Source organism: Cibotium barometz, chromosome 9, assembly GCF_041138505.1.
Source record: "Cibotium barometz isolate CiBa-2024 chromosome 9, ASM4113850v1, whole genome shotgun sequence".
NCBI classification, from domain to species: domain Eukaryota; kingdom Viridiplantae; phylum Streptophyta; class Polypodiopsida; order Cyatheales; family Cibotiaceae; genus Cibotium; species Cibotium barometz.
In genome coordinates, this window is record NC_141054.1 from 1,920,152 (window position 1) to 1,946,805 (window position 26,654).

At 44.1% G+C, this 26,654-nt stretch overlaps 1 protein-coding gene across 1 annotated transcript in view; it reads right to left on the reverse strand.

The window, feature by feature from the left end:
- Window positions 1–4,620: 4,620 nt before the first annotated feature.
- LOC147635153 (ATP12 protein-like protein) overlaps window positions 4,621–26,654 on the reverse strand; it is a 64,272-nt gene continuing 42,238 nt past the window's right edge. Inside the window, exons 2-5 of the mRNA XM_086802325.1 lie at window positions 20,062–20,224; window positions 19,560–19,837; window positions 5,230–5,532; window positions 4,621–4,969 (exon numbers count right to left, since the gene is read on the reverse strand). Of these exons, the coding sequence (XP_086658451.1) occupies window positions 5,434–5,532; window positions 19,560–19,837; window positions 20,062–20,224 (540 nt within the window). The 3' untranslated portion in view covers window positions 4,621–4,969; window positions 5,230–5,433. The remainder of the gene's footprint in view (window positions 4,970–5,229; window positions 5,533–19,559; window positions 19,838–20,061; window positions 20,225–26,654) is intronic.

Below are 26,654 nucleotides of genomic sequence, written 5' to 3' on the forward strand. Positions count from 1 at the left end.
ATGTAACTCAAGGTAGTTAAGCACCATACTTTGTTGAACATTTTAGATATAAATCTATATTTTGTTAGTGTTTAAAAGTGTAAATCTACCTTGCCAAAAATGTATCTATCTTAAAAGTGTTTTTCACAAAATACACGTAATATTTCACTCAATCATATTATTATATTCTATGATCAATCCTCTCCTCAACAAGCATAGGTACAAGGTCATCAACTTCTTCCATTTCACTACACTCTAACTCCAACTCAAATTCATCATTCACAAGTAAAGGTATTGTTTGAGGATTATTAAAGATATGTACATTATAGAAAATGTACACAAGTTCTACAACCTTTGTTGTGCCTCTTTGAATGAATGAAGTCAAAGACACACCAATTTCTCTCACAATAGGTAGCACTCATGTGCAAATGTATTAAAGTTCAACAACTTTACATTCAAACTCTTTCCACCACATATTTTGGATGTAGCTTCATGTGCCACAAGTCTCCAAACATACCCTCTATGTTTGCATATATCACACATTGCATAAATGCATCTTTGCCTTGATCACTATGCAAGCAACACAAGTAAGTGCAGTCTTTCATTACTTCTTTATTGTTAGCTTGTTAATAAAGTTGATATTCAAGATGTAAAACAAATGGTGCACCGTGTAATAGTGCATGCAATTGTTTCCCTCTGATGTCTACTTGTCGTGCTATCATTGATCTCTGGGTAAAAGCTTGAGCATTCCCTTTACTTTTTTAATGGCATCAAAGAACCTCCCATACAATTTCCCAATGACAAAATTCTCTTTGTCAACAAAGTGTAGACACATTACAATTGGCTATGGTAATACTTTTTTTTAACAATTTTCCAAGCCCCCTCAAATAATGAAGTCTTAGGGCATTTTGCTTGAGGATTCACTTGGGAAAGGTGTAAAGCAGCCCAAAGCCCTTCAAAGAAAGAAAAACACAAGGTGAAATGGGCTGGATTTCCTAAGGGTGTCATAAAACAACAGTGTGATTCAGCAAAAGAAATTGAATAAGAAGAAGGATAACTGGAGAGTAGTAAATGGCCCATGTTATCCCTCGATGATGCACCTCAATGCTTGGCACAGTTCACCTTCACACAAACACCACCACCTTGATGATTCATCTATGTTAGAGCATTTAAATAAAGAATTTAGCTTTCAAGAGAATCACAAACCTAGCTTTAGTGGAGGTAGGAGATCTAGCTTTGATCAAGGTTTAGGCTCAATATCTACACACACATTTAGTATGCCAACAAAGGTGGCGGCTTCAAGTGAAAATGTTAATGCAGTTACTCATGTGCTTAAAACAACAATTGTAACATTACAAGAGAGTTCTCTATTCAATTGATGCTTCTCATGGAGAAATTCTCAATTCACAAATCAAACTCTAGGCTTGTGAAGCTAGAGGTTAAGAAAATGGTTTTTTATACTTATATGCTAGTAAATTATGGTAATCTTATGAGTTAAATCCATAAATTAGATTTAAGATTAAAAGATAGTTATACTATCATAATTACATTACTATGTCTTATTCTTTTCAAAAATATTAAAAATTGTCAGTAATAGCAGCGGAGCTATGTCAAAATTTTTAAGAAATTGATACATAATTCATTCTTATGCATAACGTGAAAAGAGGACTTCCCACCATATTCTAGGATTGAATATCCTAGGCTAAAAAAATGATTTTCATCACATTCAATGGAAAACTAATTTTTAAGGTTTTTATATAATTAAATAATTAAGAAAAGAGAAAATTATGGTAATTTTATTTAAATGAAAAAAGAGGAATACCTATGACATTTGGAATTCAGTCAGTCGGGAGATCTACAGGCGTTATTGCTTTGTCCAACATTATCTCAATACATCTCTCTCTTATCCACCAAATATAAGACTCAAGGTATTTATTGCACTGCCAACAAAAAAAGTGAAACTCTAAGACAAATAATTTACAAATACATTAAGAGTAATGCAAAGGATTCTCTAGTTTTCTTACATTGACTTGTTGTTTTAACAACTTAAAATCTATTGTCCTGCAGGCATTTGCAATCACCCTCCATCCACAACTAGTAACGTCAGACTGAATTGGAACCTGAAATAATAGTGTAATTAGAAGAAATCCATCTTTAAACAAAGAATCTTGCCTTAGAGCTGTAATTACAACTTCCAGATATGGTGGGTGCGCTAGCTCATTCATTACATCCTTACTATGTTGTGTCACATCAAAATGCTCCTTACTAATGGGATGAAGGGAGAGCTCTCTTCGCCTAGATGGAGACAAACAAAGATGGTCCTTCGCCATGGTTCTCTCTCACAAAAGGTGGAAGAAGAAGAAGCTAAGGGAAGAAGGAAACCTACAAGTAAACCTAGTCAAGCAAGCATCCATCTATCATGCATAAATCCAATAGCATACAAACAAGCAAGAGTAGAGAAGAAGGGAAGATCACAAGTATTCTATTATTAGGATATGATTGTGTATTGCTAGAGAATTTATGTAAGTGTTTTCACAAATGTGCCCAAATGATGAACATGCTTCTTTGAGACGTTACATTTCCAAAGAAATGATTTATTTATAAAAATCACTTATAGCCACAAAATTGATTTTTTTGCAAAAAGGTTTGGTTACAATTGCATCCTTGGCACTAATTTTTCTTTAGTTCGATGTCTTTAAATCAATAGATAACATGTCTTTAAATCAACAGATGACAGGTCTTCAAATCAACAAATGACACCTTTTGTGAAGAGCTTGAGCACTTGTTTGATAGGACGAGATACGTTGCATGTCACCTATGTTAGGCTCCTATAATATCAAACCAATTGTTGGACACACTTCTTTCTAACAAACACAATTGTTCATAACGGACAATTGTTGTATACTGCCTATTTTACGCCACCATAATATTAAACCTACTGGTGGACACACTTCCAGCGAACATAATTGTCTATAACCACCTTTAGTGAAGTTTGAGAATAGTCATTTGATGTGTTCTGCACGTGTCCTTGGTTGTCATGCTTGTGACGTGTTTGGTACCATTTTACAACCCAAGAAAGGATGCTGTCATGAACATTTGGAACACATATACATGGATCTTTTTAAGCACAAATTTTACAACTTTTTAAAATCAAAGAAATACTCCTGTAACTTTATTGTGCTCATTAAGAAGGTGTATTTCAAGGAGAGGGCCTAACATTTTCTCATGGACAAATAGTTGTTAATCCAAAAACATCCCTTTTGCTTTGATAAGTAAACCTCTCTAAAGCTTAATTAATAATAGTAAACTTCAAGCTTTCATCGTTTTCTCAAAGGAGAACCCACACATTTAGATTTTTGTATAAGTTTGTCTTTGAACAAACCCTATTTTTTTCCTCCAACTTCAAAGAATGCTTTCACAATCCAAACAAGCCTTTAGACTTATAATATACTTATAAACATTAGTTCATAATGCTAAATAAAATGTGCGCATTAGTGATTAGTGCATGAACATGAGTTGTTGCATTTCACATGACATTGGTGTTTGTGCTTTGGTTTTGCACATTTATTTGCATGCAAATTTGATGGGGAAACTTTACTATATTGGTTGAATTCCCTTAGATCTATACAATTGTTGTGAGTGCTCACCTTACACCAAAACCTTAGCTGGCATGAGTGATTTTTGACCAATCAAGCCCTTTAAAAATTTTATCACGAGATAACTGTAGTAAAAAGAAACCACATGCACAATTGGAGAATGGTCAACTTTCTACTTATTAAGCCTAAAAAATTTTGAGCATCAATCTTAGCAATGCCAATAGAAGACTAGTCATGTGAAAGACAGGATGCGTGAATCCCTTTGATTTTTGGCCTATGAGAACCCATTGTTCCGACAATTTGAATCCACTATTTGGCATGAATCTACCCCTACCTCATCCACTAAACAAGTTTGTTTCCCTTTGCAATCATGTTAAATATTTTCTAACATCTCAAAAGCCACTTAATACCAAAGGGATTCCAACAATGCAGATTTTGCCCTACCAAAATAGACCTACGAAGTTGTTTGGTTAACACAATATAAGACTATCCTGAACACTTTTTTAATCCTTTAACCATACCAGTGTCAAAATGTCAATTAAGGAAAGTGGCATCTTTCCAACCCTTTGAGCAACATCCGAAAGGACTCTCTACATTCCCTGGCAATTAGAAAAAAGACGGGATAAAGGCTTCAAGTCAGTTTTGGTGGCCCCTAGCACATGCATATCACTTTAAAGACTAAGAGTACTGGTTTTGGAGCACATAACTCAAACGTCCCTCTTTGCAAAAAACCGCCTCTCTCTCTCTCTCTCTCTCTCACACACACACACAGTGGAAGAAACAAAGTAATTTAAAGTCTTCACAAAAGACCCAATGGGAATGAGAACATAAAGTTGTACTGAAATCATGTGAATGCTGAATTTTTTTAAAAAAAACCATTTATCTATGCCTTGATGACTTGTGAATACGGGATAAGATGCATAATGAGCTCATGACGGTACAATATGTGACAGAGACAGAGACAGAGATAGAGACAGACAGAGAGACAGATTTCCTAATTGAAGCTTGACCATCTTAAAATGCCACCTCAACCTGCCTCTTGCACAAGCCAAGCCAACAAATGGTGTGATAAAAATTGTAAGAATCAACTCACCATCTACAACCAGAAGGTGTCAACGTCATATTCGCAAAGGTTCATCAGAGGGAAAAGAGCGCTTTCTAGGAAATTCATATAAAATACATCATCAGTGGCTGTTTTCAATATGCATGCTGTGATTGTTGTGAGATTATTCTTTGTAAGGCGCCCTTTGACCACTCATCCTAAACTACTTCATGTCCCAGGCCAACCCATGCCGTCTTTCTAGGCTCTCTTTGTTTACCATTGCTACAAAGCCAAATTTGGAAGTCCCCACCAACCAATGTAATGTGAATATCTCCCCATCGCTAGGCCGTCACTAGTGCGGAGATGCCAACAGGAAAGACATGAGGTACGAAAAAACATGACAAAAAGGGACAACCAACAATCAGTGCTTTCAGCAACACCATTGGCTCAAGGGAATTGCAAAATTTGGCAAATACCAATCTGCACTAGTGTATGTATCAGAAGCATGCACATATTTATTTTCGACACAAAAATGCCAACCACATATCACTCCTTAAAAATACATGCGTGCGAGAGAGAGAGAGAGAGAGAGAGAGAGAGAGCCACACTCACTTGTGTCGACCATCGATGAAATGCCCACATTTTTTTTTAGTATGTTTGATGGTCGAAGAGCTTGACTTTACATAATGACATATAGATGAGGGAGTCTAAACCAGTAGACTTTATTGCAAAACAGGGACATTTCTCAGTAAAGAAACTGCACTTGGAAACAGTAAGTTCAAGCCAATCAAGCTTTATTGACTTCAATGTGCAATGTCAGAAAAGCCTCAAGAAGACAGAGGCAGCAGCCACCCTGCACCGCAAGTCTGCTACATCAATATCATGGCCACCTTCAACGAGCCCCCATTCTTCAATCTGCCACAAATTCAAAAACTCCACTGAGAAGAGGTTCGTTTTTAGAAAGCAAGAATGGTTTATATTAGCAAATAGCCAGGATACATCAGAACCAGTCCAGGTATATGTACAAGAAAATATAAAGGACACCCCCCGGCCCGCCCCTTCCCCCCCTTCTGTTCCCAAAGCCTTTAGCTACACTCACATTACAAAGGTAGTATGAGACTGTCATCAGTTTGTAACAATACAAGTGTCCCTCCACCAACATCAGCATCACTAGACCATAGCCAAGGGGAAGCCATTGTCAATGCGAACATCATCATCAGAACAAATTGGTCATGGCAAAGGGGGACCCATCATTACCGTCCATAACATCATCAGCACATAGGTGAACTCACCAGCACCAGGTACACACCCAATAATAGAGAGTTACCATGATTGTTACTATAATAAGCCTAGCCTTGCAAGTTACAATTCCTCCAAGGCTCAATGCAAATCAAAGCTTGTAAATACTAATACATATGCATGAAGTAAATGCTGACTGCTTCAGCTCACTTTTGGTCATCAAGTCCCATACAGGTTCCGTCCGTATCACGTAGAGCAAACTAATCCCCGAGGTTGTAGTAAGAAGCATTTTGAGCACATGCTCACGTTTATGCTTGCATTGTGGCAAGGCAAACAATGGTGGCCACGAGAGTAAACTTTTCACTCAGGCAATGCGTTAGGTAGCATACACGGTATGAAAAAGTCAAGCTCATGCTGGAGCTCCCCCCATTGCATACCTGTTGACCGAGCTCTGATGGAAATTCCATTCGCGTCATTATGTCTTGAATTGAGCAAATGGGGAGACATGCAAAAGCACATTTGGCAGAAGGTCTACCAGTTAGGATGCTTTTAAAGGTAAAGATTATGGGAGAACCCATCTCTTAGATTGGGACATGTGGCAAGAAAGTGGATCAAAGTGAGACAAGTTACCTCACACTTGTCAAAAAGTGGATCAAAGTGAGACAAGTGGCCTCACACTTGTCACTTCAGCTATTGTGTGGCTCTCCACTTGTCATTATAGCCTTCTCTTACCATTTTAGCTCATGGGAGGCCCTAATCTATGAGGCCACTTGTCACTTCAGCTATTGTGTAGCTCTCCACTTGTTATTATAGCCTTCTCTTGCCATTTTAGCTCATGGAAGGCCCTAATCTATAAATTGGAGCCCTCTCTCTTCATTTGGAATAGGCTCTCTTGCTGTAGACTAGTCTCTACTATGATGGTTGCTCGCATTCTTGTCTACAACGCTTAATGGGGAGAGTTCCTACACTCCTTCACTTCCCTCAACACAAGGTTTCTCTATTTCTATAGCCTCTTGATGGTTGCATGATCCCTGCACCGGCTGATTTATGTACTATACCGACTAAATGGAGATTGTACTGGCTCATTTGAGGGCTGTACCTACTGTACCAACCACTGTACTTGCTGTTCCAACCACTGTACCGGCTGTTCCAACCCTTGTGCTTGCTATACCAATCACTGTATACTTGTTGTTCCAACCACTGTACTTGTTATACCAGCCTAGGTTATTGTTGTTCCGGATGAATGGAGAGTTGTACTGGCTACACCAGCTCTATTGCATGAAGACCCGTGGTTTTTGGGAAAGAATCAGTACCCACACGGAGGTATATGGATTATATTGTTGGCTCGGTATTTCTACAATCTCTATACCGGTTGAATTTATGGTTGCCTCATGTTGGGCTGTGTTATGGCATTTGTATATGGAGAATCCAACATCTCCCGTGGGGAGAGTAAGGCCCTCAAAGCTTGTACATGATATTTTCTCCTTGGGTAATAAAATACTACAAGGGGAGGGGGGTGTCGGCCCATTCCGACCTCTATGTGATGTCAGCTGTGCACATCTCTCTTTTCCAATTTTGTGGATTAAGTGGCATATGTTTAAGGCTATGGCCAATTCCATTGTTAATTGCATTAATGGTCAAGTGTTTTGTGAAAACCCCGGGCCCTCCGGAATTTACATTCGTATCAAAGCATAGGCTTTCTTGGAAGCGGAGGCTTCCTTCTATTAATGAGGAAGAGAAAAGATCTCAAGTGGGAACCACACTTACCATCATTGTTGTTAAGTGGCCAGCCGCTTCATAGTCTATGAAGCAAGAGCATGAGTAGTATGTAGCTTGGTCTAAGGATTTATGAGTTTACAAAATTTATCACCGAAGTATGGAGTTGGCTTTATGTGCACGTGTTTCGTTGCCATTCTCGAAGATGTGATAGAGAAGAAGAGACACTCCCGGTGGCTTGGGCAAGAGTGGCTTGCCTCATGGGAGAATCAAACCTTTGCCTCTTTGAGGAGGCAGAGGCGGCACCGGCGGGGGAGGATGTGTCACAAGGGGGGGAGATGACCTCATCATCCACCCTTGAGCTTCTACCACTATCACGGAGAGCACCCAATCCACCGCTAATATTGTTGAAGATCTCATCGAATATAGCTAGGGAGACTTCCTTGCATGGCACAACTTGCCCCCCCCACCTTTCCGAGATATTGCAAAAGCCTAGTAACTCGCTTGTGTATTGTTTGCCACAATACTTACAAGTCCACCTATATGACTTGGACGTTCCATCGGCTTTCTCCACATGGATAGCATGCACATTGAAGGCTTCATTCTTCTCCCTCATCATTGTAATAGAGAGAGAGAGAGAGAGAGAGAGAGAGAGAGAGAGGCTTGAGAAGTTGAGAGAGAAAGTGGCTTGAGAGAGGGAGAAGAGAGTGGCTTGAGAGTTGAGAGAGAGAGAGAGAGCTTCAAGAAACAAAGCTCAAGACTCAAGGTGGAGAATGGAGCTTCACGGGTGCTTGCTCAAGGTTGAATGTGAGAGAAGCATGGGGGGAGGGAACTTAAAAGGAGAAGAGAGCCATAGCCAAGGCCCACAACAAGGCAAAAAAATCCGTCACAAAACGGTCAAAAAATGGGCGAAAAAACGGTCACAAAACAGCAGAAAAACGAGCGAAAACGACAAGAAAAACGGTCGAAAACTGCACCGGCCAACGGTCATTTCGTACCATACGAAATCATACGAACTGTGCCGCGTACCGGTATGAGAAACAACTATGGGTCAGAGTACCAACATGAAGTGCAAGTGATAGAGTGGACATGACACCTGGTTGGCACGGGACTTATGTCTACACCAAGGGTCACGTGGATTTGACAACTTGTTGGCAAGAGACTTATTTTGTCTCACCCATTACTTGGGACATGATTGGACTTGTGGGACTGTGCAACACTCGGGCGTTCTTCATGAGGTAGCACCATGGCTTCGACCTTGCATTCGGCCCCCTGGCATGTGTATCCGGCTTCCCCGGCCTCCAAAAGGAACATCACCCTCTGATTCAATCCATTGGACAGGTCGATGGGGTAAGTTTTGGAGTCTCCGCATACGGCCTCCCATCCATCAAAGTTTGCGTTGCTACCCCCAATGATTTCCTTCAGGTCATCGCGCTCCCCAAACTCCAGGGCAACCCGATTCTTCAACGTGTAAAGTACGCCAGTCACCCTAGCCACTATTACAAATGAGCCACCTTGTTTGGTCCTGCCCTCAGTGTCACGCCCACAGAGGACAACCCCCGAAACCCCCCCCCCCCCCCTCTCCCCCTCCCCCTCCCCCCCCCACCCCCACCCCCACCCCACCCCACGAGGCCTCAACAAGAGTGCTTGGCGAGAGTAGGAATGCATGACCCAAGCCCATGGTGGAGGTTCCTGACTAGCCGATCCCAATGGCCCAACCTCCCTCCCACGCTCAGTAAGAGGAGGGCAATAGCCATTGGCAAACAATCCATTGCCCTAGGCGCCGCCGCCACCCACCTCCCAAGGAACACCACCGGCCAGATCAACAGGCTAGTGGCCCCCGGAGGTAATGGTGCCCACTGGCAACCGTTATGAGCATTTAGTTCCTGACGAGGATATGGACTACGTGGCAACCCCCCATGTTGTCCAAGAGATTCTTCCAGCTTTTGGCTCATCCCCTAGGTTTTCGGAGCCGGTGCCGCACCCAACCCCCCCCCCATGGTTCCCCCCTTCATAGGTCTCCTTCCTCCTCCCCCTCTGCTCCCCCCCTCCCCACCCCCTCTCTTTCTTCCCCCCCCGTCCCTCAGCTTCCCCGATCCATTCCCGACACCCCCCTACTACTCCGACCCCCACTAGAGCCAACAGCCAACAGCCCGGCCCGGCCCAGCCATGCAACAAATACATCAATTTTCACATCTTGTGAAGATAACCATTGCAACCTCCCCCCAAGCCCGCACCCCCCCCCACCCCCAACGGTCGAAAACTGCACCGGCCAATGGTCATTTCGTACCATACGAAATCGTACGAACTGTGCCGCGTACCGGTATGAGAAACAACTATGGGTCAGAGTACAACCATGAAGTGCAAGTGGTAGAGTGGACATAACGCCTGGTTGGCACGGGACTTATGTCTACACCAAGGGTCACGTGGACTAACAACTTGTTGGCAAGAGACTTATTTTATCTCACCCATTTACTTGGTACATGATTGGACTTGTGGGACTGTGCAACACACCGGCGTTCTTCATGAGGTGGCACCATGGCTTCGACCTTGCATTCGGCCCCTTGGCAGGTGTATCCTGCTTCCCTGGCCTCCAAAAGGAACATCACCCTCTGATTTAATCGATTGGACAGGTCGATGGGGTAAGTTTTGGAGTCTCCGCATACGGCCGCTTCAGTGGTGGCCACAATAGCGGCATCCCATCCATCAAAGTTTGCGTTGCTACCCCCAATGATTTCCCGCAGGTCATCGCACTCCCCAAACTCCAGGGCAACCCGATTCTTCAACGTGTAAAGTACGCCAGTCACCCTAGCCACTGTGAGTGCTTGGCGAGAGTAGGAATGCATGACCCAAGCCCATGGTGGAGGTTCCTGACCAGCCGATCCCAATAGCCCAGCCTCCCTCCCACGCTCAGTAAGAGGAGGGCAAAAGCCATTGGCAAACAATCCATTGCCCTAGGCGGCGCCGCCACCCACCTCGCAAGGAACACCACCGGCCAGATCAACAGGCTAGTGGCCCCCAGAGGTAATGGTGCCCACTGGCAACCGTTATGAGCATTTAGTTCTTGACGAGGATATGGACTACGTGGCAACTGTTGGGTTTTACGCTGTGTATGCACCCAGAGGAGTGCTAGTGATCATCAGTAGATTACTGGGGCACTTTTTACTTCAGTTAGTGGAGGTTTTTTCCCCCAGTTTAGCCTAGTTTCACTTATATTCAGTTTATAGGTGTTTTGGTCCACCCGGCACATTTTATGGCCGGACATGTGAACACTTATCTTTAGGGTCACTATTATGTGGCTATTGTACTTCACTTTGATCATCAAGCATATACTGAAGTCGTGTTCTCTCTCTCTGTTGGTTTCCACGCCTGCTTGAAGCTTCTGTAAACCCTAACCCTAACACTTCATTGCCTTCATTTGGTATCAGAGCTTTGAAGGCTTGCCTTGCCCTGCCCGTACACTGCCAGGTTTTTGTTGCTGCTGCCCGTACAACTCCGTACAATCATTCTTGCTGCCCGTACACCTGAGCGCCGCCTGCAGTATTCGTACAGCTGCTCGCCTGCAGCAGCTGCTGTACCTGTTCGTTGCTGTCAGCACCCGTACCTGCTCCGTACAGTCAACGTCGACTGTACTTGTCAACGCTGGTCGTCTGTGGTGTACTCAGTCGTCTGCTGCAACAGGCGTCGCCTTGCTCTACACTGTGCAACAGGCGTGGCCTTGCTTCCGTACAGTAAGCGCCGCCTTCAAGTACTGTACCTGCCCGTATACACACAGCGCCGCCTTCAGTACCTGGTTGCCTTGCTCAACATTGTGCAGCTCGACACTGTGCAGCTTCCGTACCTGTCAGAGTCGACCACAGTACCTGCACAGTACCTCCACAGAATCTGCCTGCAGCCTCCATCAGTCCTGTGTAGTACAAGTCGACTGTACCTGCACAGTACAGTCAACTGTACTTGCTCTTTGGTGGACTGTACCTGCAGAAGTACCACAAGCTACTCAGTCAATCTGTGGTAAGCATTAAAAATTTTGTTTTTGGGTAATATTATTTTCTCTGTGAAAATATACAGGCACAACAGGCAGACTTTCTAGCAAAGAACTATACAGGTTTTTTGCACAGTTTGGGTGCAGCAAATTTGGGCATTTTTGGGGCATTTTGGCATTGTGTACGCCATTTGCTGCTCTACTCAGTCATTGGTGCATTGAGCTGCACATTCAGAGGATTGAGAGTGCAGGCATACTTGGGTGAACTGTATTCAGTGGAGTACAGTTGTTTTCAGGGTTTTTGCTATTGGGTTTTTTGATAAACAGGTACAACATTGTGCGTAGGCATAATGGCAAATCAACAGCAAAGTGATGTATTCACGTATTTGTCTAAGGAAGACAAATTGGATGGCACGAACTACTCCTTGTGGAGTTTTATGCTGAAAAATGTGCTTGTGGCAAAAGGTCTTTGGGATTTTGTTAGTGGTGATGAACCACGTCCAGGTCCATTGGCTCCAGAGACTCCTCCCCAAGGGGGTGCTCGTGGACGAGGACAACAGGTACAGGCTCCATGACAGCCATTGCCTGTTCAAAGAACAAATGCTCAAAAGACATGGGATGCCAGGGATGCACAAGCTTTGTCACTCATTGCATTGTCAGTACAGAGGTCCATCATACCTCATATTCGTTCAGCTGGCTCTTCACAGAATGCATGGGTGACTTTGGAGCAGATGTATGCTGCTCGTAATGAGGCTAGGATCTCATTTTTGAAAAGAGAGCTGGAAAATCAAAAAATGAATGAAGGAGATGATATGTCTAGCCACTTAAACAGGCTGCAGGATTTGAGAGAACAACTCATCAATGTGGATGAGATTATTCCTGAGACACAGCTTGTGTCCACCATCTTGCACTCTTTGCCAAGATCTTACTTGGCTTTTCATACCTCTTTGAACCTCAGCATGAGGAATGCTGTTGAACCCCTCAAGTATCAGGAACTTGTTGCTCTCTTACTACAAGAGGAGCAAATGAGGAAGAATATGAATATGAACACAAATGCTGAACAAGCATTTACTACAGGTCAAAAGGAGAAAGGAAAAACTCAGCCAAAGAGTTCAAATCAAAATTCAGGTGATGGTGGTTCTTCACAGGATACCAAGAAAGGTGATGGACAGCCCAAGAAGAAGGGCAAATGTCATTACTGTAAGAAGCCAGGTCACTACATCACTGAATGTAGGAAAAGGATTGCCAAAGAGAAGGCAAAGGAAGCTGGGATGTCTGTTAATGATGCTTCTAAAGCTCCTCCAGAGACTGCTTCTTTTGTTGAGGACAGGGATTACTGTTTTTATACATGCAGCTATGATGCCTCTTGGTCTTCACAGGCACTCAGTTTGACAGAGCATGCATGTACTTGGTATTTTGATAGTGGTGCCTCAAAGCATATTACATCTCGCAGGGATTTGTTTAGTCATGTTGGCCCTGCCCCTGTTGGCAAAACTGTTCAGTGTGCCAACAATGCTTTATATCCAGTTCGAGGCATTGGGGAGATTCAACTTACAGCCATTGATGGCTCCATTCTCCGCCTTACAGATGCCTTATATGTACCAGGGATAAAGAAGAATTTGTTGTCCATTTCTTCTTTAGCACATTGTGGTATGCAAGTCCACTTTGATGATGATAAATGCATGGTCAGAGACAAAGCTAATGCCTTGACCTTGATGCTTACTGGTACATTATGTCATGGACTTTATCAGTTGGATGCATTTCAGCCAGTGGATCAGTCTGCTTATAATGCATTCACTCTTACTCCAGCTATGGTTGATGCGGAGTTATGTCATGCTCGCATGGGGCATGTAAATTTTGGTAGTCTTATGCTTATGCAGCGACATAACATGTTTACAGATCTACCTCTCATGGAGAAGCCTCCAGATCACATTTGTGAAGGATGTATTTTGGGAAAAATGCACAGGTTTTCCTTCCCACGTGATCAGGCTCTAAGAGCAACTGCAAAGTTGCAACTTATACACAGTGATCTTTGTGGTCCCATGCAAACGAAGTCATTAGGTGGTTGCTTCTATTTTGCAACATTTATTGATGACTTCTCTCGTATATGCTGGGTCTATCCTTTGACACAGAAATCACAGGTATATGATGCATTTTTGGCCTTTGTAGCACTTGCTGAGACAGAGTCGGGATGCAAGGTCAAGACTCTCCGTTCTGACCGAGGGGGGGAATATATGTCACATATGCTGAATTCCTTTCTTGGGAGTAGAGGTATAAAACATCAGTATACTACTCCTTACACTCCACAGCAGAATGGGGTTGCAGAAAGGAAGAATCGGTCACTCATGGAGATGGCCAGATGTATGCTAAAGGCAAAAAGGCTACCACATATCTTTTGGGTGGAAGCAGTCATGTGTGCTTGTCATATTTTGAATCGATGTCCCACAAAGGCATTGGTTTCTATTACTCCTTTTGAGGCTTGGCATGGCCGCAAGCCTTCTGTATCGCATTTTCGTATCTTTGGGTGTCTTGCATATGCACACATACCCAAAGAGTTGAGGAGGAAGCTGGATGATAAAGCCACAAAATGCATTTTTGTTGGGTATAGCCGTGAGAGCAAGGGCTACAGGTTATATGACCCACTATCCAGGAAGATATTCACTAGTCGGGATGTGATTTTTGATGAAAAATCAGAAATATCCATGGCTGGTTATGAGGCAAATCAGGCTGAAAATGATGTGTTTGAAGGTCTACTACCTATGGAATTTCATTCCACAGTTGGTGATCCAACTAATGAGGGTACAGGACAGCCAGCAAATGATGTAGGTGGTGCAGAAATTCAGCAGCAAAATGAGCCAGAAGCTGAACCAAATATGGGGCAGCAGGCACCACAGGTCAGACACATACCTAGATGGTATTTGAGGACATTACAGGACAGCCATTTAGAGGGTCCTCTTGCTGGTCGTACTCGTAGGGAGACAAGGACCAATGAGCATGCACACATCATGGATTTGAATCTGGTTATGGCAGCCAGTTTACAGGATGATGATGAGCCTGATTCATTTGTGGATGCACGAGATAATGTGCATTGGAACAAAGCCATGCAGGATGAGCTTGATTCTATTAAAAGGAATCAAACATGGGATTTGGTTGATCTGCCCAAAGGCAAGAAAGCAATTGGTACTAAATGGGTCTATAAGTTGAAAAGACATGTAGATGGATCCATTGACAAGTACAAAGCTCGTCTAGTTGCAAAGGGCTATGCACAGAAGAAGGGCATTGATTATGAGGAGACATTTGCTCCTACATCCCGTATGTCGACACTTAGGTGTGTCATTGCATTGGCTGCACATCGTGGTTGGGTTGTTCACCAGTTGGACATAAAGACTGCATTCCTACATGGGGACCTCGAGGAGGAAGTTTATGTATTTCAACCCATGGGATTTGCAGAACATGGTCATGAGGGGAAAGTTTGCAGGCTGAAAAAGGCCTTGTATGGTTTGAAACAAGCTCCACGAGCTTGGTATGCAAAAATAGATGCTTTTCTACTCACTCAGGGATTTGTGAACAGTCCATCAGAAGCCACTCTGTATGTAAAGAAAGAAGAGACAGATCTGCTGGTCATCAGTCTTTATGTGGATGATCTCTTGCTCATGGGATCAAATGATGACAAAATTGCAGCTTTTAAGGAGATACTGCAACAAACATTTGACATGTCTGACTTGGGGCTTGTACATTACTATTTGGGCATACAGTTTGTGCAGGATAACAGAGGCATTGGGTTGTTGCAATCACGTTATGTTACTAAACTTCTGGAGAAGTTTAAATTTCAGGATTGCAAGCCTATTAGTACTCCTATGGAGCCTGGGATGAAACTGTCACTACAAGATGACAGTATTTCCTTTGATGCCACTACATATGCTCAGGCTGTTGGGTGCCTTATTTACTTGTGTAATACAAGGCCAAATATTCAGTATGCAGTCTCTCAGTTGAGCATATTTATGCACAGCCCGCGGTTGTCACATTGGCAAGTTGATACCAAATGAAGGCAATGAAGTGTTAGGGTTAGGGTTTACAGAAGCTTCAAGCAGGCGTGGAAACCAACAGAGAGAGAGAACACGACTTCAGTATATGCTTGATGATCAAAGTGAAGTACAATAGCCACATAATAGTGACCCTAAAGATAAGTGTTCACATGTCCGGCCATAAAATGTACTGGGTGGACCAAAACACCTATAAACTGAATATAAGTGAAACTAGGCTAAACTGGGAGAAAAAACCTCCACTAACTGAAGTAAAAAGTGCCCCAGTAATCTACTGATGATCACTAGCACTCCTCTGGGTGCATACACAGCGTAAAACCCAACAGCAACCCCCCATGTTGTCCAAGAGATTCTTCTAGATTTTGGCTCATCCCCTGGGTTTTTGGAGCCGGTGCCCCCCCCTCCCCTCTTCATAGGTCTCCTTCCCCCTCCCACGCTCAGTAAGAGGAGGGCAAAAGCCATTGGCAAACAATCCATTGCCCTAGGCGGCGCCGCCACCCACCTCCCAAGGAACACCACCGGCCAAATCAACAGGCTAGTGGCCCCCAGAGGTAATGGTGCCCACTGGCAACCGTTATGAGCATTTAGTTCCTGACGAGGATATGGACTACGTGGCAACCCCCCATGTTGTCCAAGAGATTCTTCTAGATTTTGGCTCATCCCCTGGGTTTTTGGAGCCGGTGCCCCCCCCCCCCCCCCCCCCCCCCCCCCCCCTCATAGGTCTCCTTCCTCCTCCCCCTCTGCTCCCCCCCCGCCCCACCCCCTCTTTCTTCCCCCCCTCCCTGAGCTTCCCCGATCCATTCCCGACACCCCCCTACTACTCCGACCCCCACTAGAGCCAACAGCCCAGCCCGCGGCTCAGCCCAGCCATGCAACGAATACATCAATTTTCACATCTTGTGAAGATAACCATTGCCACCCCCCCCCCCCCCCCCCCCCCCCCCCCCCGGTGATGGGGGCAGCTTGTGGACTATGGTCTTCTCAGATGCCTGTCGATTGAGGAGGGAGAGTTCTCTGAGATTGAAACGTCTCTCCATGTTTGTGTGGTCTTCCACCACACCGAGGGAAATGGAGCGGTTGTCCTCTCTTTCCCTCTCAGCGTCACTCCCGATAGGGAATGGGACTGAGAGTCGACCTTCGCTGCCATCCACTCTCCGGCATTCTCCCTTGCTCAGCATCTAAGAGATAGCCGTCTTGTCGACATCGTCACCCATTTTTGGGCCCTGGCTTGCATGGAGCTAGCAAGATCCTGCCTCAGATATCAAGATGGAGACATCAACGCCCCAAGCTTGGGCACTCCCTCCATTCCAATATAGCATAGATGGAGGCACTCCCTCCATTCCAGTATAGCGTAGAGGTGCCCTCCTTTGCTACGAGATTAGGGGAGGTTCCATTGCCTCTTCTGAGATGGATTTGGATCACTTTCCAGGATCCTACATTTCCAGACCAAAGATGCTTGGGACTTTTCCTCCTAGAGCTTTGCAGACACAGGGAGTCCCTTATGCGGCATAAGACCAACGGTACCCATCACAGGACCAGTACAAAGAACTCTCACCGATTTCTTCCAGACCAAAGTGAGGAGGGCAGATTCACCCACTACACCAACTTTCAGGTTGATGCAAGAGCTCGGCCAAGAGGAGTGACGCTAGACAGAGCCATTGAGCTATGCAAATCCTGGTGCCCTCAACCTCGTGGTCCCCACACCCGTGTCACTACATGAGGATCAGACCCATCATCTCCCAACACCACAAGACTTTCTCCCGCCAGCCCAGCTTTACTACATTGGGTGCCATGTTGCAGCGTCCTATGCAAGATATTTTAGGGTGATATGAGAGTTGGACACTTTTTGTTTTGGGATCAGATCTAACATTTCAGCTCTTATACTTTCTTTGATTTTTATTTTTAGTACCCATGATGATGTATTTCATGGACATGATGTAACCTTTTCGTCTCATAGGTCATTTTGGCCTTTTGTAGACGTTAATACAACGTTCTTTCTTTCTTTCTTTCTCCTTGGGCAGATAGGCATCTTTTTCATGAGGAGGTAGAAGAAGACAATTTTCAGCATAACGACTCCATACACATACTCTTAGGCATGGTTTATTGCTTCTCTAACCCTTCGATTAGCTGGCAAATGAGTGCTACACTGCTGCCCATCCCTTGGGAGTAGTTTTCAGCTACTACTCTTGGATATGTACTTGCTAAAAATGCTTTTGAGCATTTCTATCGCCAACAACTTAACCAAAAGCTGACTTCTACTTACAAATTTAGCAAAATTCATTGGTAAGAGCTGCTCCAATTTTATATACCTCAATGAATCCAGGAACATGCCTAAATTCACCTTTTAGGAACGTGCATATTATATGCTCATGGTAGTCAACCCATAAGACTATATAACTATCAACTCCATTATGCATAGTATGGACTAGATACTACGACATCCCCACTAACGTCATCAGTGCCCAATAGTGGGTGTAGAAATCTATATCAAGATACGCTCTCACACACGAACTCCACACACACATAAGAGCATATATTCACACAAAGCCCTTCGTGCTGAGTTTCTGTCAGACCTCCGGAGATGCAGGGCAAACTCAGCCATAATGAAGCCTAGAACTAAGGGAAGTAGCAAATAGAAAGAATTAGTACATTTTATTTAACCTACTCTACATCTGCGTGCTTGACCATGAAGGTCTCATACGTTTCGACCTGGCACACACATGCTTGTGTACAGATGCCAGTGGAGCATAATTGCCACTGGCAAGGGAAGTGAGGTTCTTCGCAAGTGGAATCAACCCTGACTTCGATAAACCGTGTTTGCAAAGTGTTTTCATTGCATGAATGTCATTGGAAATCTGGCATGTGATGCCCATGAAGCTTGTATCTTTACAATCATATTACAACGGGGATCGGCCCTTTTTGGCCCTATTGCCATGTCATTATATTGTTTGGTTTTGTGCCATTTCACCTTGTTCAATAGTATCAATAGTTTAAGTGTGTGGCAAGATTGTGCTCGACCCTTTTCGGGGCAATTACGCAGTTGACACCTCATGTCAACGAATTGAAAGAGAGATTGGGGGCTAGAAATAGTCTTCTTGACTTTGAGGGCTACGTCTGATGTTCTTTTGACCTTGTTCAACTACTCCATGAGACAAACTTGGTTGGCTGCTTGTAACATGCTAACTATGCCAAAGTGTAATAATGATGTTTAACGCTAAGCTACAAAGATTAACGCAACGCATGTGATGACAAAGAGAAGCAAGAAGAAGTAGAAGAGAGAGACTATTAACCTAGACTACTCCTATTGTATGTTGCCGAACCATGATGCATATACAATGATTGTTCAAATCTAAAATCGATATGGACACTTAATGCTATGCGTTAACTTCTATGCATGCTAATGACTAAACCAGCTAGCTCCATGTGTTGCAAACTTCTGTACTGGGGCTGCCTTCTGTTGATCCAAAACTGAGGGCTGTTATGCTGAATTATGACCCTTTACCTTCTTGATATAGGGGTTTTGATGGCAGGTCGTATGCTAGTCGGCCAGCCCTTTTCAAGTCCCAAATTAACATCAAAAATGTCATTAAACATATTTATATTATGCCCAACATATCTCATAACCATCGATGCATGTCCTGGGCTCTGCTAGGCACCGATTGGGCTGCCAAATATGGCCTCTTGACTTAGTGAGATGTATGTCCACATGGCACCGGATTAAGGTGTGCACATGACACTGCTCAAAAAGATCCGTGGAGGATGTGTAGAATGGATACAAAAATAATGCTGAAAAAGGTACTTCAAGATTTCCATCTTGTCTTATGTATGCGTAGCTCTAATATGTATGCATAAAACATATGTATTCTCTATGCATGCATATTACATGCTCTATTGTGCATGCATAGAGCATACTTATTGATGCAAGATTGCATTGTTTCTAATCACAAAACATGACAACTAACTTGGAAGTCCTCCTCGAGTCGAATCACTTGTATGGCTTCCTCTATGCTCAGCTTTCCTCGGGAAACAGCCATAGCTACGACAAGAGACTTAGCTGATGCTGAAAGGGAATCCACTGCAGCCAGTTGCCAATCATTGGCACCCTTCAAGGCTTTCTCCATCGCCTCCATCACTTCATCAGGTTGATTGTCCACAAAAAGGCTTGATGAATGACTTGGTCTGTAGCCAAACTCCTTCTCTATCCAGTCCAGTAAAGGATTCATCACCTCTGCCTGCAATTCTGCATATACATAATTATTAGCAAGGCACCATCAACACGTGGTGCACAAATACGTGCATGTGCATTATTGAGGCTGATTTTTATCCATGCTAATATGGGCTTTTGGAAGTAATCCAGTCGCATATTTATTATGTATGCATGAGTAAGTATGAGGATGCATGTAACACTTAAACATGCATCTATTATATTGAGGTGCAAGAGGTGAGGTAATTATGCATACATACCACCAAGCGGAGAATCATCTTTGTCTCGACAACAGACAGCATCTGTGTGGAAAAACTCTAGCAAGTTTTTTATTATTTCCTCTCTTTCTTTTGGCACTTTGTCAATCGCTGAGGAGGTGAGCTTCATCAAAGGCATGGTAAAGGGTCTGATTGCATCTTGATCCTGCCAATCGCAAGATGTGAGATGATAAAAGAGCTAGGATGTCATGGATGTCCTTCAAATTATGATGAGATGTGCTAACCAGATCTCATAGATATGTATATCCATTGCATGGGATCAGCTTAAAATGTCGTAACTCTTCTCCAATACATATACAAACATAAACATGTGCGCAAAATACATGAATGCATGCATGTATATCGTAGATGTATGTGTGCATGTGTGTATGTGGCTATATGTAGATAAATCATGCATATCAATCAGGCACCTCAATGTAAAAATGTGGTCGATGGTCGAGAAGGCTCGTCGGAAGCCTACCTGGCCTGCAGCTCTCAATCCCCCATCCTCTGCATGAGTGCTCAGCTTTGCCTCTAAAACTGCCCCGTATAGTTTGGCCAATATATGGCCAATCATGATGGTCCTGTAGTTCCCGGGGTCTAGTACATCTCCCGCTTTATGGATCGGCATAATTGTGTGCATCATCCACTCAGCCAGAAACTGAAACCGGCCTCTGGTAGAAACCAAAGTGCGGTAGACTAGCAGTCACCCTTCCAATGGTAGTCCAATAAATAACAAAATTAACTAGAGCTAGAATGCCCAAAACTGAAAGGAAATCGACACCTGTTGGCCCCAAAGCTTGGCGCCCCTTTCGGTATTTCTTTATTCAAATTCAATGAAATATATGACTGAGTACAACAAAGCCAGTATGTCCAATCTGGCAGCCCTCAAGACCTCTTAGCACAGAGGATTCACACACAGATCTGTGTCCCACAAAAGCAACACACTGTGCTTCCCTCTAATCAACCAAGACAATTCAGCACGGCAGCCTTGAGCACACATCTGGCATATTCCATGAACATGGTCTCAACTCAGTTCAAATATACATCCATTGTCTAATCTCTGTTTCCACCCTTCAAACTGCCTCTCACAAGGGGCCAGACAACACAACTCTGAGACATAAGCCAATGGAAAGAAAGAAAGATTGACAAGTTCAGAGCTTACCAATTCAATGCGTGGATCTGCACCAGAGGGACTGAATGTACCAATCTGTACTTGCAAAAGATTGTCTGTACTTTTCTCCCTGCAGAGCCACCTGACTGATGCACCAACTATGCTCTGATAAAGCACCGCCTGCAGCTGGAGATGCGCCACCTGTTACTGTTCACGACTGAACAGGACTGTATCTGCCTGTACCTGTCCGTACAGGTCAGCAGTACTCCACTGTACCATTCCGTACAGGACTGTAGTACTCTGTTGTACCTGTCCGTACAGTTCTGTACGTGCAACTGCTGCCTGTGTCAACTGTCGTACTGCAGCTGCCTCAACCTACAGCCGCTTGCTATCTGTACTCAGGTCGTCGCCTGAACCAGCCGACTGCACAGCCTGTACCTGCTGTCATATAGCAGTCGCCGCCAGTACGAGCAGTACGAACTGTACCTGCTGTCCGTCCCTATCAGCGCCACCTGAACCTGCAGCAGCCGCACCACTGTACCTGCTGTAGTACAGCTCTGTACGGGCAGCCTCCACAGCGCTGTACAGCCTGCTCTTCACACACACAAAAACCAGCAGCTACCACCTCTATGCAGCCTGTCGACAAGGTTTCTCTCCTTCTCCACGCACGTAGCTTGCACGTTTTCCCAAAAGCGAGAGAGAGAGAGAGAGAGAGAGAGAGAGAGAGATGAGAGAGACGTGTACCTCCAAAAGTGGAGTTGCCCCTTTCTCCAAATATATCCTAGGCCCCTTTCTTTAATGTTCATTAAAGTTTCTAAGGGCCACTTATGCCTAGGGGCCACCCATGGTTAGAACATTAAAAATATTAATGTTCTTGGTCCCCCTTCACATTTGAAGATGTCCACACATCATAACATTTGTCCGGGCACCCCAAACATAAATAAGATCGTCACAGACGTGCAATAGAGTTTGCATTGGGTGATTGGGTTCTTTTGCGATTTGAAAAAGCTAGGCTCAACAAAATGAAGGGTAAAGAGCGCTTATTCCCTAAGTTGAGCATGCGCTATTATGGACCTTTTCAGGTATTGGAAAAGATTGGTGAGGTGGCCTATCGCCTGAAGCTACCAGATCACTGGAAGATTCACAATGCATTTCATGTGAGTCTACTTAGACCTTTCCGTGGGGATGTGCCTGAGGATGTATCAGATGAGGCTCAGCCGGAAGTTGAAGAACTTGAGGAGGTTCTTATTCCAGAGCAGATACTGGCACATAAGGAAAGAAAGGTACGAGGTAAAGTTTCCTGTCGCTATCTTGTGAAGTTCAAGAACTATTCACCGATGGATGCGAAGTGGATGGAGGAAGGTGACTTAACAGATTCACCTCAGGTTTTGCAGCTTTATCTCGATGCCTTTGAGTTGGAGCCAAGGAGAGAAACCCTGTCGACTGGCTGCATAGAGGTGGTAGCTGCTGGTTTTTGTGTGTGTGAAGAGCAGGCCGTACAACGCTATGGAGGCTGCCTTTACAGAGCTGTACGACAGCAGGTACAGTGGTACGGCTGCTGCAGGTTCAGGCGGCGCTGATAGGGACGGACAGCAAGTACAGTCCGTATTGCTGGTACTAGCGACGACTGCTGTACGACAGCAGGTACAGGCTATGCAGTCGGTTGGTTCAGGCAGCGACCTGAGTACAGATAGCAGGCGGCTATAGGTTCCGGCGGCTGTAGTACGACAGCTGACACAGGGAGCAGTTGCACGTACATAATTGTACGGACAGGTACAATAGAGTACTACAGTACTGTGCGGATTGGGACAATGGAGTACTACTGACCTGTACGAACAGGTACAGACAGATACAGTCCTGTTCAGTCCTGAACAATAACAGGCGGCGCATCTCCGGCTGCAGGCGGTAACACTTAAGAAGATCTAACACTGTAGAATTAGCCTCTTCCGATTGACCATCTATTTGTGGATGAAATGAAGATGAAAACTTGAGAGTTGTACCCATGTTGTCAAATAACCCTCTCCAGAATAAACTCGTCATCCATGGATCACAGTCACTAATGATAGACGTAGGCAAGCCATGATATTTGAAGATGTTCGCTATGAACAACTTCACCATATGATCAACTTTGATCGTCTTATGCACGGGAATGAAATGAGCCTGCTTACTAAACCTGCATATGATAGTCCAAATGCCATCATTCCCCGTTTGTGTACGTGGAAGATCAAATATAAAATCCATGGCAATGCTCTCCCAAGGTCTATCTGGAATAGGTAAAGGCTGTAGTAACCCTGGTGTCTTTTGACGGTCAAACTTCACCTTCTGACATACGATGCATTGCCTAACAAAAGCATCAACATCTCTTCTCAAGGTTGGCCAATAAAAGAAAGTTTCAACTGCTTTTACCGTGGCATCAATTCCTCTATGACCTGCATACGATGGAGCATGACTTTCAATCATAACCTTGAGTCACAATTGCCTGGTAACACACAGTCTACCATGCATCAACAAAAACCCATCTCTGAGAGTATAATGATCATGCCGCTGACCCTCACACATCTGATCATACAACCTGCCAAAATCCTCATCATGGGCATACTGCTCTTTCATTTCATCAAGCTCATGATGATAAGCAAGTGAAACTGCTGAGACCTGTGGCTTGCGTGACAAAGCATCTGCCACAAGATTCTTTTTGCCTTCCACATGCACAATCTGGAAGTGGAACATAGACAAAAAGTTTGCCCATCGCATATGCTTCTCTGAAAGCTTAGTTTGCGTGAGGAAATAACGCAAGGTCTGATGATCTGTCTGCACAGTGAAATCAGCCCCAAGCAAATAGTGTTTCCATGTAGAAAGAGCATGAATTACAGCCAACATCTCTTTCTCATAAATTTGTAAATGCTTCTCTGCATGCTGCAATATTCGACTCTCATAGGCTATCACATGTCTTTCTTGCATGAGAACTGCCCCAATGCTGTTTCCACATGCATCACACTGGACAACAAAAGCCTTTCGGAGGTCCGGTAATACCAATACTAGATCCGAAGTAAGCTTTTCTTTAAGCTTTTTAAAGGTTGTAATTTCCTGATTAGCCCATCTAAACGGAGTTCCCTTCTTTGTCAAGGCATGAAGAGGCGAAGCAATTTCAGCAAAATATCGTATGTACCGCCTGTAAAAGGAACACAATCGCAAAAAGCTGCGTACATCATGCACGGTCCTCAAATCTGGCCAATTAAGAATTGCTTCCACCTTCGATAGATCCATACGGACTCCATGCTTAGACACAATATGCCCCAAGAAGTGTATCTCTTGCAAGAAGAACTCACTCTTCTTGCCATTAATAACCAGCCTATGGTTCCGGAGTTCTTCAAACACAATGGCCAAATGCCTTCTATGCTCCTCCTCAGTGTGTGAATGCACAATCATATCATCACAGAATGTGCCCACAAAAGCTCTATGAGGCCGGAAAATCCTGTCCATCATTCTGTTAAATGTGGCAGATGCATTTGTCAAACCAAAGGACATAACCAAGAACTCATATACCCCAAAAGTGGTTCGAAATGTTGTCTTATGCACATCCTCAGGTCTAATACGTATCTGATGAAACCCGCTTTTCAAGTCAATCCGACTAAAGACTGTGGAGTCCTGTAAGCGGTCTAAAATGTCATCGATCCTCGGAATGGGGAATCGATTCTTGATGGTATTCTTGTTCAGCGCCTTGTAATCAATACACATGCGCCAAGAACCATCTTTCATTTGCACTAAGAGTACAGGTGAGCAAAAGGGTGATGAGCTACGCTGTATCAACCCTTTATTCGACAGCTCCTGTACTTGACTCATAATTTCTTCTTGTTGGGCTGCACTAACACGGTACGGCGGTCTATTTGGTGGAGTACTACCCGGAATTAGATCAATGGCATGATCTTCTGGTCTTTCCAGAGGAAGTTCTCCTAGCAATGACTCGGAAAAACAATCTTGGAACTCACATAAGAAATCAGTCCTGTCCTTATCTAACGTAGACAAATTAGATTTAGACTCATCATCTTTTGCATCCTTTACATAAATCAAGTACGCGGAAAGATGCTTTTTCATTACTGATGAAATTGCCGAAGCTGATACAATAGGAACAGATTCTGTCACCAGCCTGGACATTTCCCAGTCTGAAAGGGGTCTGGTGGACTCCAGGATGTTTAAATATTTGGAAAGTACAAGCTTTGGAAATGGGGGATTATCCTAGAATACAAAGGACCACACTCCTAAAATTTAGGAGAGTTGCTATTTTTGGCCTGACTCCGATGGAAATTCTGTTCGCGTCATTACATCTGGAATTGAGCAGATACCAAGAGTTGGCAAAGTGCCTATGACAGAATGTCTACCAGTTGGGATATTTTTAGAGGTAAAGATTATGGAAGGACCCATCTCTTAGATTGGGACATGTGGCAAGAAAGTGGACCAAAGTGAGACAAGTGGCCTGACACTTGTTAGAAAGTGGATCAAAGTGAGACAAGTGGCCTCACACTTGTCACTTCAGCTATTGTGTGGCTCTCCACTTGTCATTGTAGCCTTCTCTTGCCATTTTAGCTCATGGGAGGCCCAAATCTATAAATTGGAGCCCTCTCTCTTCATTAATAGAGGCTCTCTTGCTGCACACTAGCCTCTACCGCCGTTATAGGCTGCCCTAATGATGGCTACTCTTTCTCTCTCTCTTGAAGGCTGCCCATGAAGAATACCGGCTGTTGGGGACTGTTTTGGAGGCTTCCATCGCGAAGAAATACTGAAGGCAAGGATATCTAATCATTTATTATGATTTCTAGCCATTGTACTTGTTGTACCAGCATTTGTACTTGCTGTACCTACTGTACCAACCCTTGTATTGGCTGTACCAACTTCTGTACTTGCTGTACCACCCATTGTACCGGCTGTACCAGCTTCTGTACTTGCTGTACCAACCACCGTACCGACTGTACCAGCCACTGTACCTACTGTACCAACCCTTGTACTGGCTGTACCAGCTTCTGTACTTGCTGTACCACCCATTGTACCGACTGTACCAGCTTCTGTACTTACTGTACCTACTGTACCAGCCCCCGTACCAGCTGTACCAGCCACTGTACCTACTGTACCAGCCCTTGTACCCGCTGTACCAACTTCTGTACTTGCTGTACTTTCTGTACCAGCCACCGTACTTGCTGTACCAGCCATTGTACCTGCTGTACCGGCCGAATGGAGAGTTGTACTTGCTGTACCCTTTCTATTGCATGAAGACCCGTGGTTTTTGGGGAAGAATCAGTACCCACACGGAGGTATATGGATTATATTGTTGGCTCGGCATTTCTACAGCCTATGTTCCGGCTTGGTTGCCTCGTGTTGGGCTGTGTTATGGCATTTGTATTTGGATAATCCGGCATCTCCCGTGGGGAGAGTAAGGCCCTCAAAGCTTGTACATGATATTATTCTCCTTGGGTAATAAAATACTCCACGG